This window comes from Myotis davidii, unplaced genomic scaffold (assembly GCF_000327345.1).
Source record: "Myotis davidii unplaced genomic scaffold, ASM32734v1 scaffold135, whole genome shotgun sequence".
NCBI classification, from domain to species: Eukaryota; Metazoa; Chordata; class Mammalia; order Chiroptera; family Vespertilionidae; genus Myotis; species Myotis davidii.
The window spans coordinates 265099-284971 of record NW_006289813.1 but is presented as its reverse complement, the minus strand read 5'-3'; the positions used below and the strand labels follow the sequence as shown (position 1 = coordinate 284971).

Below are 19873 nucleotides of genomic sequence, written 5' to 3'. Positions count from 1 at the left end.
AGCTCTTTAGCTGACCTGCAATTCTGAATGATAGCTTTGCTGGATAAAGTATTCTTGGTTGTAGGTTCTTGGCATTCACCACTTTGAATATTTCTTGCCACTCCCTTCTGGCCTGCAAAGTTTCTGTTGAGAAATCAGCTGACAGTCATATGAGTATTCCCTTGTAGGTAACTGAGTTTCTTTCTCTTGCTGCTTTTAAGAATCTCTCTTTGTCTTTTGCTCTTGGCATTTTAATTATGATGTGTCTTGGTGTGGTCCTCTTTGTGAGGCCAGCTTGTAATCATCTTATAATCAAACCAATCTTGGAACTTATGTATATAGAGCACCATTTTGTCTACATTCACTATATTTTGATTTAGTTAATTAATTTTACTCTACTTTTTAAAAGCTAGTTTTAGAGAGAGAAACATTGATGTGAGAGATAAATATCATTGGTTGCCTCCCACATGAGCCTGGACTGTAGATTGAACTGGCAACTTGGGGTTGTGTCCTGATTGAGAATCAAATCTACCACCTTTTCGTGTACAGGATGACACTCTAACCAACTGAGCCACACCGTCCAGGCCTTTACTACATTTTTAGAGTAGAGCTTAACTTAAGAGAGAAACATTGATGTGAGAGATAAATATCATTGGTTGCCTCCCACATGAGCCTGGACTGTAGATTGAACTGGCAACTTGGGGTTGTGTCCTGATTGAGAATCAAATCTACCACCTTTTCGTGTACAGGATGACACTCTAACCAACTGAGCCACACCGTCCAGGCCTTTACTACATTTTTAGAGTAGAGCTTAACTTAGGCAAGGGTTTAACTCCTGTAATGGATTTATTCCTGATTTGTTCACAAATTGCGCTTTCTGATACAGTGCTGTTGATGGGTATTTAGTGATAGTGGTCTTAATCAGTATTCATTTGCTTTCCTCATGCTAGTATTTGGAAGAGTAGATTTAATAGTAATATAGAGCAGGCATATGGTGATGCATAGGCACTGAGGATTTCTTAGTGCTAGGTTTTTTAAAAAGTTGATTTGTAATTTACACACAGTGCAACTTGTAATTTGAGTTTTGACAAAGAATTGGTGGTGTTACAACCACCCAAAACAATATATGGGACATTTTCATCCCTCCAGAAAGGCCCTTTACTTACTTTTCTAGTTAATTTCCACTTATATCCTGACCCAGGCAATCACTATTTTCATTTGAAGCATCATAGATTAGCTTGTTCCAGAATGTCTTATTCATGGAATCATACAGTATGTACTTCTTTATGTCTGCCTTCTTTTACTCATTATGTTTGTTTGTTTATTTTAATCCTCACCAGAGGATATATATTTTATTTATTTATTTTTTTAGAGAGAGAGGAAGGGGGATAGAGAGACATCAGTGTTTGAGAGAAACATCGATCAGTACATGCCCTGACTGGGGATGCTCCAACCAACTGTGCCACCTGGCCAGGGCTCATTAATCAGGTGCTTGAGATTTACTTGAATTAATTGCTTTTATCAGTAGATCTTTTTAAAAAATATATATTTTATTGTTTTTTTACAGAGCGGAAGGGAGAGGGATAGAGAGTTTAGAAACATTGATGAGAGAGAAACATCGATCAGCTTCCTCCTGCACACTCCCCACTGGGGATGTGCCCGCAACCAAGGTACATGCCCTGACCAGAATTGAACCTGGGACCCTTGAGTCCGAAGGCCGACGCTCTATCCACTGAGCCAAACCAGTCAGGGCCTTTTTTTTTTTTAAAGTTTGTTTCTTTTTATTGCTCAGTGGTCTATTATGTGATGATAGTATAGTGACTGGAGTTGTTTATTCATTGTCTCCTGTTGATAAACCCATTTGCTTTTTTTAAAAAATTGATTTTTAGAGAGAGAGAGAGGAAGGAGGAGAGAAACACTGATTTGTTGTTCCACTTATGCCTTCATTGATTGATTCTTATATGTGCTCTGACTGGGACTGAAGCTGCAGTCTTGGAGAATCTGGATGATGCTCTGACCAGCTTAGCTACCCAGTCAGGACCCCATTTGCTTTTGATATTATGCTACTTAAATAAAAATTTGAAGGTTCTTTTTCTTTTTTTTATTAAACAGAGGAAAAGCGCCCTTTTGACTTCGATTTTTTTGCTCATTTGCTTCAGAAAGTTCTTGCTGACGAAGAGAAAAGAAAACAAAAATCCCTTAAAAATCAAAGTTTAAGGGAGAAGAAATCCTCTAAACCACGGAAAAATGTAAAAGGTATTTATTTTAAAAGGAAGTGTGTTATTTTACTTAATAGACTTGCAATATTAAGCCTTTGAGTGTTCACATGTAGTTCAGGTAGTTGAGGTTATCAGGGCCCAAGACAGCAGCTGTCTTTTATTTGTTCTTGTTTTTTCTTTTAAATTTTCTAATTGTCATGGCTGTTTGATATCTTCCTTGCATGTAGAGCATAGTCTTAGTAATAAAGAGTATCAGAATTTTGGAGTGTTATGTTTGGTTACTTATTATCATTTTCCTCTCTAAAGCAAATCTGGCACAACATTTTAACATTTAAAAAAAACCCACTCTAATACTTTGGACTTGTGACTAAATTGTGTAGTTTGAGCTTAACTTATTTCTTAGGCTAAATGTTGACTTGTACTAGGTAGAAAATTGTTTTTATGTATGTTTATTAAATTTTTAGTTTTATATTTTGTAAACTACTTAAATTCTGCTCTATGAGGACAGTGTTTAGCTATAATCACATAATGTAAAGAATGTTGGAACTTTAGGGAACCTTATGTTAGCTTGTCCATATTCCAGCCCTTTTCTGTTTGTTTTAATCACCCAGAAATAGTCCTGCAGACCTAAGTCACTTTTTTATAAGGTCTCACAGTGTTAGTAGTGGCAGAGGCAGGACTCAAACCTAGGACTGTGAGAGCCTCTGTTGGGGGTTCCTAAGAACACCCTCCAGGTTCGATTATTTGCTGGGAGGACTCATAGGATTTATTGTTTAGTTGTACTAACAGCTAAAGTTTATTATAGTAACAGGATACAGAGCAAAATTAGCAAAGGGAAAAGGCCCATGAGTCTTTGTTGATTTTAAAAAGTTGGTTTATGTAAAAGTTTCCTACCAGGGAAGCTTGTTAGAAGCTCATTGCCCAAGGATTTTATTGGAGGCTTGTCATACCCTTTGCTTGGCATGTACCAGAATTCAGACTCCCAGAAGGAAAGCCAGTTGTTCAGCAGAAACCGCATTATTTGTATAAACAGTTTAGGTAGGCAGATGGGACACTCCCCAAGCCCCAGTTTCTAGACAGCAATTGGCCAGCCTTTTTAAGTAGACCTTTCAAAGGATAGCCTGCAAGTTAATTCTCTTCTGCACAGAGCCAATCTCGAAGATCCTTTTTTGGAGTATGGTGTCTACATGTTTTAAAAAGTAGTATTGATAACTGCAAAGTTTTTACTCTTTAGTCATTTTTCTTTACTTACTATACATAGCCCTAGGAGATTAAAATAGATGTATTAATGTTGTGGTTATCATGTAACAGTTGATAGCACAAGTAACTCACTATATCTCATTAATGTGAGAAATTTTCAGATGTATTATTACAAGTCTCAGAAGTTAAAAATTGCTAATTATTATTCTGATAGAGAATAAATCAAGTATTATTTTCTTAGTTTTAAAATCTTGATTTGACTTTTTTCACAAAAATAAATGACATTGAATTTTATTATTTTTTTAAAGATTAGATATTTCTAGAGATGTTTGATCAGCCATGATTGTGGAATTAAGTTTGCTTTTGGTTTGGATGCTGTTTCCATGGTGATCTCTGTTTTTGCTTTTTAAATTGTTTCATCTTTAAAAATTAAAAAAAAAAAACCCTCACCTGAGGCTATGTTTTTTAAAAAATTAAATTGATTTTTAAAATTGATTTTAGGGAGAGAGGAAGGAAGAGAGAAACATTAATTGGTTGCCTCACATATGATCCCTGACCGGGGATTGAAACACAATCTAGTTATGTGCCTTGATGGGAATCGAACCCACTCTAACCAAGTAAGCCATGCAGCCAGGGCTGTTTCATCTTTTGATACAGTTGACAATTTATATGCCTTCAAAGAAAAAGCACTAGAAATTGTTTAGAAATATTTGTTAAAAAGATTGTTCATTGAAAAATCATCCAGGAAATAAAATTCTTGAACTCTTTCTCCTACCCTGCCAATCAGAATCTTCAGATTTCCTATGGATAACTATTACTAAACTCTTTCCTACACAAATGTGTGTGTGTGTGTGTGTGTGTGTGTGTGTCTTAGAGTATATGTAATTATTTTTGTTTAATAGAAATGAGGTCATACTATATATGTTGTTTTGCAACTTGATTTTTTTTAATGTAACAGTACATTTTGAAATCTTTCACATCACTACATATGAGTCTACCTCATTATTATTTACTGCATAGATTTTTATAGCATAAACTAGAGGCCTGTTGCACAAAGAGATTCGTGCAATAGGCCTTCCCTTCCCTTGGCTGCTGGCACCGGTTTGCCTCTGGCACCTGGGACCCAGGCCTTCGCTCATGCCGGGCTCTGGCTGGAACTGGCCCCAGAACTGTCTGGCTTCGCTTCGGGTCGCACATGGGAGGGCCAGATGGCAGCCCGGCGGGCGGCGGATCGCTGCTGTCCACCCCTGGCCGCCCCAGGTCGCACACGGGGGGGCCAGATGATGGCCGGGTGGGTGGCGGATGGCGCTGTCCTGCCCTGCCTGCAGTATGCAAATGTAATGGCCATCTTTGTTGGGTTAATTTGCATACTCTTCTGATTGGCTGGTGGGTATAGCGAAGGTACGGTCAATTAGTATCTTTGTCTTTTATTAGTGTAGATGTAGTATAATTTAATTTTGTTCTCTGTTGGGCATTTTATATTGTCTTCAAAATTTCGCTTATACAAATAATATTACAAAGGATATACTTGGGTATTTACCTTCTCTACTTTAAGAATTTTTCGTAGGTTGTTTATGTATTTATAATCATTTCTTTTATTTTCAGTGAAAAAAGTTGCCAGTGAAGGAGTGACTGATAACCCAGATGAGTCTGTGAGTGCTACAATTTCAGACACAGAAGAGTCTCAAAAGGATGCTCAGACAGTTCAGGAAGAACTGCAGTCTCTGACTTTATCAGGACAGGATTCAGAACAGATTGCATTAGAACCAGACCTAAATCTAGAGAAAAGAAGTAAAAATCAAGATGAAGTTGGTAAACAAGAAGTAAAAAATCTTTCAGGAAATGCCACTGTTCAGCCAGGACCTTCTAAAGGAGAAAAACAGAAAAGTAAGTTTCTTACATATTTTAATAGCCTCTGATTATTTGAGGACATACATATAATAATTTAGTGTATAAATTAATTGCCTGCCTTCTAGATAGTAGTAATTACTAATGTTTATTAATTGGTTCTGTATTTATGTACTGTGTTAAACACATTTATTTTGTTTATTTTTTTGTTAATCCTTACCTGAGGATATTCCCCCCATGATTATTCATTCATTTATTTATTTATTTAGTTTTAATTAAAAAAATTTTTTTTTAATATATATATATTTTATTGATTTTTTACAGAGAGGAAGGGAGAGAGATAGAGAGTTAGAAACATCGATCAGCTGCCTCCTGCACACCTCCCACCGGGGTTGTGCCCGCAACCCAGGTACATGCCCTTGACCGGAATCGAACCTGGGACCCTTCAGTTCACAGGCCGACGCTCTATCCACTGAGCCAAACCGGTTTCGGCAAATTATTTATTTATTAAATATGTTTTTATTTATTTTGTATAGAGAGGAAGGGAGATGGGGAGAGAGATAGAAACATCAATGAGATAGAAACATTGATAGGCTGCCTCCTGCATGCTCCCCAATGGGGTTTGAACCTGCAACCTGGGCATGTGCCTTGACTGGGAATCAAACCGACAACCTTAACTCCATTGTACTCCCATTAACAATGCTAAGAAATCACATGTATATACTGCAGGTCTTCAAATAATGTGGTTTCACTCAGCAATATTTTTCACAACTTGATGAAATGCTTTAGGAACTTAACTCTTGTTAATACAGCAGTTAGCCACTGGTAAAATTGGTTCTGTTATATGTAATTTTGCCTCAGTTCCAGGAACTAACCTATTGACAATGTAAAGTGAGGACTTACTATAGTTAAACGTACATTGCTTGTATCTGTTAATAAATCACAGGTTTTCATGTTACCTTTTCATAGCACCTCTCTGAACCCACAATAAGTTGTTTAATTTCTATAAAAGAACTACTGCAATAAGTATTCCTCCCATTTTCATTTTTTGAACTTTCTTAGAATGCAGACATATTGACACTTACGAGTTTTTAGGGAACGAGGGCTAAGAGTTTAGGGAAGTCTTGGTCCCTTTCCTTAAGAGTTCATATATAGTCCTAGCCATATATAGTTTGGCTCAATGGATAGAGCGTTGGCAGACTGAAGAGTCCCAGGTTCGATTCCCTTCAAGCACACATACCTCGGTTATAGACTTGATCTCTGCCCCAGTCAGGGCTCATGTGGGAGGCAGCCAATCGATGAGTGTTTCTCACATGGATGTTTCTCTCTCTGTCTCTCCCCCTCTCTTGCACTTTCTCTAAACATCAATGGAAAAATATCCTGGGGTGAGGATGAACAACAAACAAACAAACAAAAGAGTTCATGTATAGATTATTTAAAACAGATAATCAGGTAAAGAGAGGAGAAAAAAATAGACCAGAACAACTTTTCTATAGAATTTAAATTTTATGTAATTCAGCTTCACCTATATGATTTTTTATTTATTATTATTTTTAAAATATTTTCATTGATTTCAGAGAGGAAGGGAAAGACAGAAAGAGAAAGATCAATGATGAGAGAGAATCATTGATTGGCTGCTTCCTGTATGCCCCCCACGGGATTGAGCCCACAACCTGGACATGTGCCCCGACTGGGAATCGAACTGTGACCTTCTGGTTCGTAGGTCGACGATCAACCACTTAGACACACTGGCCAGGACACCCATATGATTTTAATAAATGAGTCCTGGTTGGTAGCATAGTATGGTTTATAGGCATTACAATATTATGCTCTTTTGTGGCTTACTAGTAAAGATATTACATGTAAATTGGGGTAGCTCAATGATTAAGAAATTGGACTTTAGTTTAAATTAGTTCTTTTATTTGCTAAGTACGACCTTGGGCAAATCACTTAATATCTTTCAACTTAAATTCATTTTCTCTGCGATGGGGTTAATATGAATAACTTTTAGTAGGATTGTTTTGAATTATTGAATGAGGTATTTGATGGACTTACAGTTCCATCACTTAGTAAGTTCTGAAATGATTAGCTATTACTGTGTTATAATTATGACACTTATAAAGGAGCAGAAGAGCCAAATCCACTTTGTTTCATAACTAGACATATTTAACCACTTAAAATTTAAGCAAGATAAAAGGAGGATGCTACAGACTATCTAAGAAATTTGTGCTGATCCTAAAAACACAGTTGTAAATTGATTGATTTTTCATTAATGCTCTTAAAGTATGATCTATCTCTTGCATATAAGAACTTAAATGTTGAATGGATTAATGATTTATAGGAAGAGATGATGTTATATGTAAATTCCTTTGAGCTTTAAAATTTAGATGTTTTTGCTGTCTAGAATAACATGTATTTTGTATTCATAGATAAATGTCCATTTTTAAGGCCTGAGAGAAATGAAGATGAAGGTAATAAGGAACAGAAGCTTTCCTGTGTACAGACCTTCAATGAAGTTGAGGATTTATCCTCCAGGGACAAAGTTGTGAATAAAACCGACCCACTTCTTTCATTAAGGTATTTTATATATCTTTCCTGACTTTGTTTACATTTTCTGTCAGTTACTGAGAGAGGAGTGCGAAGTCTCCAACTGTAATTGCGATTTGGCTTATTTCTCTTTTCAGTTCTATTTGTTTTTCTTTATGTATTTTCAGGCTCTGTTATTAGGTTTTATACATACCTTGAATTGTTTCTTCTAGGTGAAGTCATCCTTTTATCATTTGTGTGATATCATTCTGGTATTGTCTTTTGTTCTGATGCTTATTTTGCCACACAGCTTTCTTGTGATAGTGTTTGTATGGGTTTATCATGTTCTATAAAAATTTTCTCTTTATTTTTGTTTTTTAGCAGTTTAAATGTGATGGATCCTGCTGTCTGAGTTTTTGTTGTTGTTTTTTAATATATTGATTTTTTTACAGAGAGGAAGGGAGAGGGATAGAGAGCCAGAAACATCAATGAGAGGGAAACATCGATCAGCTGCCTCCTGCACACTCCTACTGGGGAAGTGCCCGCAACCAAGGTACATGCCCTTGACCGGAATTGAACCTGGACCCCTTCATTCCGCAGGCCAATGCTCCATCCACTGAGCCAAACATGTTAGGACAATGTTGTTGTTTTTTAAATTGTGGTAAAAACAACAACATGTAACATAAGATCTCTCTAACAAATTTTTAAGTGTATATAGTACAGTATGTTAACTGTAAGCAGTGTTGTAGAGGAGATCTCTATAACATTTTCATATTGGATGACTGAAACTCTATATCCATTGAACAGCAACTCCTTATTTCCTTCTTACTGTTAGCCCCGGGGACCACCATGCTAATTTATATTTCTACTAGAGGCCTGGTGCACGAATTCGTGCATGGGTGGAGTCCTGACGGGAAGTAGGGAGGAGGGGGGCCCGGGAGGCGATCGGCCCTCTGGGTGGGCAGTGGGACGCCCTTGCCTGTCTGTCCTGCTGACATTTGCGCTGGTTGTTGGGAGCCATCTGGCAGCCGCCTTTATGTAATTTCTTCCTTGCGGAGCATCTAGGGAGGGGAAGCGGCCGTGGTGTCCCAGCCCGACTTCCAGGAGGTTGGCAGTACTGTCAGGATCATCCTGGTGGTGCTGGTCTGTTGGTGCCTGGCCTGTTCTCTGGAGATTGGACCTGTAGGACTACTGAGGGTGTGAGTGACTGCCGCCAGGCTGATGGGCCACTGGACGGGTTGGTCAGCTGAGCGGTGCTCCTGCTGTGGAAGCACACTGACCTCCAGGGGGCAGCTCCTGTGTTGGGCATCTGTCCCCTGGTGGTCAGTGCACATCATAGCGACTGGTTATTCTGGTTGTTCGGTCATTCTGGTCATTCAGTCGCTTAGGCTTTTATATGTATATAGATGAGTTTGATTACTTTAGATACCTCATTTGTCCCTCTGTGACTAGCTTATTTCACCTAGCATAATGTTTTTAAGGTTCATGCATGTTGTAGCCTATGATAGGATTTTTTTCTTTCTTAAGGACGAATAATAGTCCATTGTATATATGTATCATATTTTTCTTTATTCATCTGTCAATGGATATTTAGGTTGTTTTAATCTCTTAGCTATTGTGAATAATTCTGCAATAAACATGGGAGTGCAGAGATCTCTTTGATATTCTCTTTTCAGTTCTTCTGGATAAATACCCAGAAGAAGGATTACCAGATCATATATATGATAGTTCTATTTTTACCTTTTTTAAAAAATATATATTTTTTTGATTTCCGAGATGAAGGGAGAGGCGGGGGAGAGACAGAAACAACAATGTGAGATAATCATTAATTGGCTGCCTCTGGCTTGCCCCTTGTTGGGGATTTAGCCTGCAACCCGGGCATGTGCCTTGACTGGGAATTGAACCTGGGACCTCTTGGTCTATGGGACAATGCTCAATCCACTGAGCCACCACAGCCAGGCTGTTTTTACTCTTTTGAGGAACTTGCATACTGTTTTCCATGTGGCTGCACCATTATATTTTTTCACCAATAGTGCACAAGGATTGCAGTTCTTCACTTCCTCTCCAACACTTAAAAAAAAATGGCAATACTAACAGTTGTGATGATATACCTCATTATGGTTTTGATTTGTATTTCTCTGATGGTTAGTGATACTAAGAATCTTTACATATACCTGTTAGCCATTTGTATGTCTTCTTTGGAGAAATGTTTCAAGTTCTTTTCCCATTTTTAAAATTAGGTTATTTGTGTTTTTGCTATGAGTTATAGAAGTTCCTTTTATATTTTCGATATTAAGCCCTTGTCAGATATACGCCTTACAAATATTTTCTCCCATTTCATAGATTGGCTTTTGACTCTTGATTATTTCCTTTGCTGTACATAAACTTTTTAATTTGATGTAGTCTCACTTGTTTATTTTTGTTTCTGTTCCTGTTGGTGTGATAGCCAAGAAATCATTGCTAATACCAATGTTATGAAGTTTCTTCCCGTGTGTCCTTCTAGGAGTTTTATAGTTAAAGTGTTTCCTTTAAATCTTTAATCCGTTTTAGTTGATTTTTGTGTATGTTTTAAGATAAATGTCCAGTTTCATTTTTTTGCATGGGGATATTCAGCTTTCCTAATATCATTTGTTGAAGAGACTATTCTTTTCCTATTGTGTAGTTTTGGCACCCTGTCAAAGATCATTTGGCCATATATACATGGTTTATTTCTAGGCTGTCTATTCTGTTCCACTGGTCTATATGCTTATCTTCTGAAAAATTTGATGTAAGTTATTTATTTTCATGTAGAAAAATACACATATGCACATATGCTGATTTTTTCATATAGTTCACAATGTTAATAATGTATTTGAAGCAGAGGATGGACCGAGACCCACCCCTGTGCCCACCACAGCCTTGCGGTCCACTGTTTCTTTCAAGGTTCATGAATTTGTGCACTGGGCCCTTAGTGAATGTATAAATACATGAAACAACAAATCGATGTTTCTCTAAAAATCAATCAGTAAATAAAATTTTTTAAAAGGACCCAGAGGTATTCCTGCCAGGCCCCTCCCGCTGCGGCCCCTGGTCCCCTGTCTGCCGGCAGCTCCGCTCCTGCCTCTGCTCCCACGTGCCGATGACGCCGGCCCTGCTCTTACCCGCTGATGGCGAGGAGTGATTGGGGCCGGTGCCAGCAGCAGGTGCGAGCAGGGCCGGTGCTGTCAGCGGGTGTGAGCGATGGCTGCTGCCCTAATCGCCCCTCAGGAGCAGGGGAGGTGGAAAAGCCCTCAGAGGCGATCGGGGCCGGCAGCCACCACTTGCACCTGCTGATGGCACTGAGCAATTGGGACCTGCACCAGGCCCTGGCAGTGGGTGTGAGCGCCTGGTGAGACCACGGTGCGTGGGAAAAAAGAATTTTCAGTAACCACCAGAGGCTTGCCCCGATGACGGCGACTGGTACACTGCCTTGGTCTGGCGCCCCCACTCACCTGCTCCACCATCCTGCTGCGGTCGATGCCTGCCATGTTGTGCACACTCCCCCTGGTAGTCAGCACACGTCATAGCGACCGGTTTGGTTGTTCAGTTGTTCTGCTGTTTGGTCTATTTGCATATTAGGATTTTATGTATATAGATAGATTGGTTGCTTCTTACATGTGCCCTGTCCTTGGATCAAACCTGTAACCTTCGCATATTGGGATGATGCTCAAACCAACTGAGCCATACTGGCCAGGGCTATTTTTGAATTTTTATAAGAGTTTATTTTAGCCAAACTGACACATATTCTGGGGAGCAAGATCTCAAATACTTCCATAAAATTTTAATGAAAGATAATTCCTAAGTATTACTATGAACTCCATATAATGAAGGGATTTTCCTTTTGTGACTTTTTGAACACTTTCCCAAGCTTGTTAATTTATGGTGGCTACTTTCTTTGAAGGAACAGTTCCTTTTTTTAAAAAATATATTTTTATTGATTTCAGAGAGAAAGGGAGAGGGAGAGAAACATCAATGATGAGAGAGAATGCTGCCTCCTGTAAGCTCCCTACTGGGAATTGAGCCCACAACCCGGGCATGTGCCCTTGACCAGAATCAAACCTGGGACCCTTCAGTCCACAAGCTGATGCTCTATCCACTGAGCCAAACCAGCTAGGGCAAAGGAATAGTTCTTAATAACATGGTGCAACAAAGATCACAAAAAGCCAAAGTATTTGTTTTAATTCTTTCATAATATGAAGGATTATCGTTCACAGTGTTGGTTAGTATATAGCATTTTAAAAGTCTTTTAAATAATTAAAGTATGCATTACTAAGAATTTCTTTCCCCCCTGATGTTTTCATTTCCTTAGTAGTCAACAAGATGCTACATCAGTAACAACTGGGGCTTCAGAATCAATCACTTCAGATTTGCATTCATTAGAAGTTGGAATTAGAGTCTTATGTGAGGTGAATAATGCTGAGAGTAGTTGTACAGAAGAAAGAAATGTTGAACTAAAAAATACATCACTGTAAGTATTTTACATGGTAGGACTTAAAAATTTTTTTTCAAACTTTTGATAATTTCTTACCATTTAACAAATGATAATGTTGCTTCCTTTAGGGATGAGGAGGGAACTATAGACCATTTAATATGTCTGTGGTCTGAGTGTGTATATTTCATTACCGAAAGAGCCTCTTTCATATATGATGTCTTATAGTTATACGAATTTTAACAAAGTAGTAACTTAAGAAATTCTAAAAATAATTTAGAAGCTTAACTATTTGCTGAGATTTTACTTATACTTGGTTTGAGTTAATATTCATGCCTGTGGGCAAAGTAGTGGATTTTGATATTTATGACTTTGAAGAGATTATCATGTTTGTTAGTATATAGATACTGGTTAAGTTGATATCACTAAAAATGGAACAAAAGCACCACAGAATTTCCTTTTGAAGAGATATGTCAAAAATTCAGACTTCCTTTTTGTCTCCCTCATAACTTCTCATATGGTCTTAAAAGCTATTCAGTTTATAAATTATTTATATTCAGTAAAGCAAAGCCATATTGAGAATCAATCTTATTTTTTAAAATAAAAATTGAAATTAGTCTTTGGTATGGATAATATATTCTTATGGTTCAGCTGTCTAGAAGTGTAAAAAGGTATTGAGTGAAATATTCTTCCTACCATATCCTTATTCACTCTAACCAGTACCAGTTTTATTTTTTCAGAAAATTTTTAAAAAGTATATTAAAGCTAATACAAATAGCCCTGCCCATTGTTTGCTTAGTGTTTAGAGTGTCGGCCTACACACCAGAGGATTTTAGGTTCAATTCCTTGTCAAGGGCATATACCTGGGGTGCAGGTTCCATCTCCAGCCCTGGTTAGGGCGCATGCCAGAGGCAACTAATCGATGTATTTATCTCACATCTATATTTTTCTCTCTCTTTCTTCTTCTCTCTACCTCCCTTCCATTCTCTTTAAAAATCAGTGGAAAAAATGTCCTTGGGTGGGGATTAACAACAAGAACAAAAAGCTAATACAAACATATTTTTTTAACTCTTTAAAAACCTAGTGGTGTACATACCTTTTGCATTTTTTTCTTACATCTACATACCTTTACATAAAGACCTTTATTATTTTTATAGCTGCATAATGTTCTTGTATGGAAAAATCACATTTTATATTATCAGTTCCCTATTGATGGCTATATAGGGTTTTTTTTTTTTTTTTTTTTTTACAAATAATGCTTATAATCTTACTGTACATTTCCACTCATTCATCTTTATGCAAGTGTATTTGTAGGGTAAGTTCCTGAAAATGGAAATGCTTGCTTCATGGATATATATGTGTGTACACTTATGATTTTGATAAGATAGTGACAAAACGCTACCCATAGGAATTATACTAGTTTACATTCTCACCAACAATGTAAGAGAGCACCTCTCTTTCTTAGCAACTAATAACGTTGTTATCAAGCTGGGATTTTTGGTGGTCTTGATAGATTATAAAATAACACCTCAGTACAATATTTCCACCTCATTCCTTTTTCTGGGGGAAGGGATGTGTAATTCTTTTATTTATTTTTTTCAGCTTTTTATTTAAGTATTTTCCAACCTAAATAAAAGTCAAAGGAATAGAATAGTGAATATCTATATATAATTCCAGGTAGGTTTTCAGAATTTTTTTTTTAAAATATATTTTACTGGTTTTTTACAGAGAGGAAGAGAGAGAGATAGAGAGTTAGAAACATCGATGAGAGAGAAACATCGATCAGCTGCCTCCTGCACATCTCCCACTGGGGATGTGCCCTGACTGGGAATCAAACTGGCAACCTTTTGGTGCATGGTACAACACCCAACCAACTGAGCCACACTGGCCAGAGCAAATTTTCTGATTTTTAATGTCTTGTCACATTTGTGCTCACTCATGTTGTTTCTTTACTTTAAAAAAAAATATATATATGTATATATTTATTGATTTCAGAGAGGAAGGGAGAGGGGAAGAGAGATAGAAACATCAAGGATGAGAGAGAATCATTGATCATCAGCCTCCTGCATGCCCCACATGGGGTTGAACCTGCAACCTGGGCATGTAGCCTGACCGGGAATCAAACCATGACCTCCTGGTTCCTAGGTCAATGCTTAACTACTGAGCCATGCCAGCCGGGCTAATATTTATTCTTAAGAATACATTATTTTGTATTTCATCTTATCCTCACACTTTTGAAATGCTGCCCTTTATAAATATTAAAATCATCTTTATTTTGGAGTCATCTCAATTTTCTTTTGTGTTTCATTTATCTGTTTCTTCATATATATCAGTTCCACAGTGTTTTAATTATTGATGCTGAATACTGTGTTTTTAACATCTGATGGAACAAGTTATTGCCTCATTGCTGTTTTTCAGTTTTCTTTGCTACACTTATTGTAATATGCTTAAAGGAGTTTTTTTCTGACTCTGAATGAATTTTTAAGAATTTCATTTAATATGCCTGAATGAAAGTGCATAATGATATTTTTGTAGGGAATCTGATCAAGCAGAAAATGTTAAACCTATGGTAAGAGGACGATTCCAGAGACCTAAACCCAATTTATCAAGGGCTGTTGGGAAGAAACCAATTCTTTCACAAGGTAAAACAGATGCCAAGAGCAAGAATTTAAATCCAGAAGCTTCAGTTGAAAAGGTATGGAGCAAGAGACTTTATAGATATTAAAATTATAAAAATTTTTTTCCTTAATAGTTGGAAATAAAAATGTTTAGTTGTAATTAAAAAATAATGTTAGTGACACTAACACAAAGATACAAGAACTTACACATTAATATTAAATGTTTTACTAGTGTCTTGATTATGCATTTTCTTCAGAACAACTTCCCCATTAATATTAAATTTGTCTTAGCCAGGCCAGTGTGGCTCAGTGGTTGAGCATCAACTTATGAATCAGGAGGTTGTGGTTCGATTCCCGGTCAGGGCACATGCCTGTTTGCAGGCGCCATCTCCGGTGGGGAGCATATAGGGGGGCTGGCCGATCAATGATTCTCTCTCATCATTGATGTTTCTATCTCTCTCTCCCACTACCTCCCTCTCTAAAGTCAATTTAAAAAAATATTAAATTTGTCTTACTAGGCTCCTGCTTTATTTTATTTTAAAAGTATATCTTTTTATTGATTTTTAGAGAGAGGAATGGAGAGGGAGAGAGAGAGAAACATCGATATGAGAGAGGAACACCGATTGGTTGCCTCCTGCATGCAACCTCTCTGGGGATGGAGCCCATAACCTGGGCATGTGCCTTGACCAGGAATGGAACTGGCGACCTTTTGGTATGTGGGATGATGCTCAACCAACTGAACCATATCGACCAGAGCTTATGCATATTATTTTTAGAACTAAGACAAATTTCAAACATCCTCAATAATGACATATCTGACTTTTCCTATATGAAATTATTATTCAGAATATTTTTTAAACCATAAAATTTTATCTACAACCTTTTCATCTAAACACAGATACATTGCTCTGTTTATCCTTTATAAACGTAAACTTTCTTTTTATGAATGTAAACATTTCTATAGTTTTTTTTATAGTTTTTAATCATAAAATTTTGTTTTTGTTTTTGTTTAATATCCATTGATGTTTTAGAGAGAGTGGAAGGTAGGGAGAAGAGAGGAGAGAGGGAGAGAGAGAGGAAAAGAGAGAGAGAAAGAGAAAGAGCGAAACATTTATGTGAGAGAAACATGTCAGTTGGTTGCCTCCTGCACTTGCTCTGACCCAAGGACAAACCTGCAGCCCAGGTACATGCCCTTGAATAGGAATCGAATCTTCAACCCTTTGGTGTGGGCCAGTGCTCTAACCACTGAAGTCACACCAGCCAGGGCAATCATAACATAAAATTTAAAACTTCTTGATCTAAATTTATTCATTTTAGTTCTTGGGATTAAGTGTTCTTTTTAATTAAGATTAATTTATCAATTTACTAACCATTTCCCTAATGGTGGATATTTGGGTTATTTCCATTTTTTAAACTCTTGAAATAAAAGCAAACAATTTTTTAAATAGGGCTTTCTTAAGGTAAGACAAAGGATAAATTTTCAGGGGTGATGAGAGTAATGGGTCAAATATTTTTAATATTTTTATAGGTCTTGTGCATTGTCAGACTGACAGTCAAAAACATGACTCTATTTATGTTGCTACAAGCACCAAATGAATGTTCCTGTTTCCTTATATTCATGCTAACATTATATTGTTTTAAATTTTTTATTTTTGGTAAAATACTTTTTAAAATGGTAGTCTACATTTTTTCGTATTATGTGAAATAGCTTTTTGATCATACTTTTTATAATTTAGTTGTATTATAATTATATAAGGTATTTTTAACTTCTAGAAAATTAGGGAAATATACACTCATGTAAAAATTAAAACCTTCCTGGCCGGTGTGCCTCAGATGATTGGAGCCTCTCAATCAGTGTTCTCTCTCCCTCCCTCCTTCTCTCTAAAAATCAATGAAAACATATCCTTGGGTGAGGATTAGAAAAAAATGAAAACAAAAACTACTTGTAATTTCATTATTCAGATGCAACCAACATTTTAATTCTTTCAACCTTTCTTAATTACAAAATTGAGTAGTAGTAGTAATTCAGTTTTGTATCCTTTGTATTTAACTTCTATAAATATTTTTCCATATCATTAAACATCTTTTGAAAACATGGTTTTTTAATTTAGTAACTTCATAATATTCTATCAGTGGATGTGAACTGAGTTTATTTAACCATTCACTCATTGTTGAATATTTTGTCTGTTTACAGCAGGGATGAGGAATCTTTTTTTCTGCAAAGGGCCATTTGGATATTTATAACATCATTCACGGGCCACACAAAATTAAATTAGCCTGCTATATTTGGTCACACATTTAATTAACTCACCCCTAATGCCTTATATGGCCCATGGGCCAGACTTTCCCCAACCGTGATTTAACAGTGTTTGCTATTTTGTATAATATTCCAGTGAACATCTTTGTACTTAAATTTTAGTCTAAATATTTTAGAATAGAGTCTTAGCAATCATATTACTGGGTCAGAAAGGGTGAATATTTTTAAGGTTCTTGATTTATATTGACAAAAGGCTTTCCAGAAAGGATATACTGATTTGTGATTTGTCAGTAATGTATAAGGTTATACAAGATTGGGCAAAAGTAGGTTTATGGTTGTGAATATGTGAAACACAATTTTATTCTTGTATTTTTTAATTATTGTATTATTTTCCATATGAACAACTGTAAATCTACTTTTGCCTCACCTGTTATTTTTTCTAATACTTTCATCTGTATGTATGACTTTAAAAACTCTTCTGATTAGAAGTACAAAAGAATTTTTTTCTTTAAATTTCCTTATTTTTGCAAAGTTTCAACTTTTTTATGTTAAGTAGATTTAATGTAAAACATTGAATTCATAGACTCACGTGGAAAAGGATAAAATGAATTCATTTGACATTTCTGGACTGGAGAATACAGTGAGAGAGAACTCAGAAGCTGATACTGTATCTAAGTAAGTATTTAGGAAGTAGAATACAAATAGTAACTCTTAGGAATGATTGTACTAACTTTTCTACTTGATACTGTCTGAAGTTTATTTTCAGTTATGCCCTTTAAGTCCATTTTTAACTATTGGAGTTGTTGAAACATTTAAATAATGCTCGTTATGCTTAATGTTGGCATAGGCAAAGTAGGTTTACAGTGTGAGTATGCAGTTTATTTTTGTATTATCTATACTAATAATCTATACTAATAAAAGGGTAATATGCAGATTAATCATCATTCTGCAACAAGGATGGCGGCACCCATAGCCTCAAAGGTGGCGGCACTGAGTGGGCGGGATGCTTGGCCTCCCATAAGCCCCAGCCAGCCGCCAAGGGCCAGCCTCTGGGCGGCGGCCACGGAGCCAGCCAGAGCAGGCAGGAGGTGACTCTGGCCAGGAGCAAAGGTGGAAGACGGCGGCCAGAGTGAAGGCCTGGGTCCTGGGTTCTGGAAGAAAGCTGGTGCCGGCAGCCAGGGAAAGGAAGGCCTATTCTTTTTTTTTCTCTCTTTTTTTAATATATATATTGATTTTTTACAGAGAGGAAGGGATAGGGATAGAGACTTAGAATCATCGATGAGAGAGAAACAATGATCAGCTGCCTCCTGCACGTCCCCTACTGGAGATGTGCCCACAACCCAGGTACATGTCCTTGACCGGGAATCGAACCCGGGACCCTTCATTCCGCAGGCTGACACTCTATCCACTGAGTAAAACCGGCTAGGGCGGAAGGCCTATTCTTGCATGAATTTTCGTGCATCGGGCCTCTAGTTATAATCATAACTTGCATGTCTTTTTCCTTACAAGCAGCTGTGAACCTACTTTTGTCCACCCCTGTGTTGTAGAAATAAATTATTATATGGATCCATTGAGTTAGCAATTACATTTCTCCCTCAACTTATTAACAAGCTTATTAACAAAGTCTTGTTATATAAGTTAATGGGTAAGATAATGTGTTTCTAGATAATTTTACTTATAACAAGGGGTTTCAAAAGGGAATATTTAATTTATAATGGAGATCTAGAATAGACATTGCTCCAGTATGAATCTGAACCAGTGGATTTTGGACTGTATATTTATGCCATAATCTGTTTCCAGTGCCCTGGTAATGTACACTATACAATATTATCCTTAGTGGGGAATTGTAGTACATGCTTATCAGATGTAAATTTTCTAATTTTGTGATGAAAATTTGATTTTAAAATGCTTTTTATAGTCAGATTTCTAGAATTATGTCTTGGTTTCCAAAGATTCAAAGTGTAGAAGTATGAATATCTTTGAAGGATGTGTTCTTGAGGATACTTGTGAATTATTTTATATTACAAGTTATTTGTACCTGAGAGAAGGGAGTACTAAAAACAAGCAAGTATGTGACTTCAGAATAACTATTGATTTGATTCCTTTGTAATTGTTTTAGTTTGAGTGAAAAAATGAATCTGCAGGAAGATAATCAACCAAAGGCTTTCAGACCTGCACGACTGAGGGCCCGATTACAAAGGCCAAAGCCAAATGTAGTTAAAGCTGCTGGAAGAAAAGAAATCCTTGCATCACAAGAAGAAATTGGGGCCAATGTAGAAAAGAATGAAAATGAATCCTGTGTTGATATAAATGTAAGTATTCTGATTCTTCCCAGTGTTTTTGTTAAATATATAGCCTCCTTTCACCTTCTTTTTATATACTTTCATTGATTTCAAAGAGGAAGAGAGAGGGAGATAGAAATATCAATAATGAGAGAGAATCATTAATTGGCTGCCTCCTGCATGCCCCATACTGGGCATCGAGCCGGCAATCAGGGAATGTGCCCTGACAGAGAATTGAACCATGACTTCATGGTTCTTAGGTCAACCCTCAACCACTGAGCCACGCTGGCTGGGCCTCACCCGCTTTTTAAACAGTAGTGTTATACCATTGTGTACATTGTTCATTAAATAGAAGTCCAAAATCTCCTAGGCAGCCACTTTGCTATCGTAAAGTCATGTAACTCAGCTCTCTGGATTTTGGGCATTTATATGATGGATCATCGACTTTCATCTTACCTCATATTTGGACTTGCTTTTCTCCGTTACTCTGCAGATTT

At 36.9% G+C, this 19873-nt stretch overlaps 1 protein-coding gene across 1 annotated transcript in view; it reads left to right on the top strand.

Moving 5' to 3' along the window:
- BDP1 (B double prime 1, subunit of RNA polymerase III transcription initiation factor IIIB) overlaps positions 1 to 19873 on the top strand; it is a gene marked incomplete at its 5' end in the record, with an annotated part of 87736 nt that overhangs the window by 22645 nt on the left and 45218 nt on the right. Inside the window, 7 exons of the mRNA XM_006762480.2 lie at positions 2092 to 2235; positions 5004 to 5285; positions 7676 to 7823; positions 12100 to 12258; positions 14755 to 14914; positions 17678 to 17769; positions 19214 to 19406. Of these exons, the coding sequence (XP_006762543.1) occupies positions 2092 to 2235; positions 5004 to 5285; positions 7676 to 7823; positions 12100 to 12258; positions 14755 to 14914; positions 17678 to 17769; positions 19214 to 19406 (1178 nt within the window). The remainder of the gene's footprint in view (positions 1 to 2091; positions 2236 to 5003; positions 5286 to 7675; positions 7824 to 12099; positions 12259 to 14754; positions 14915 to 17677; positions 17770 to 19213; positions 19407 to 19873) is intronic.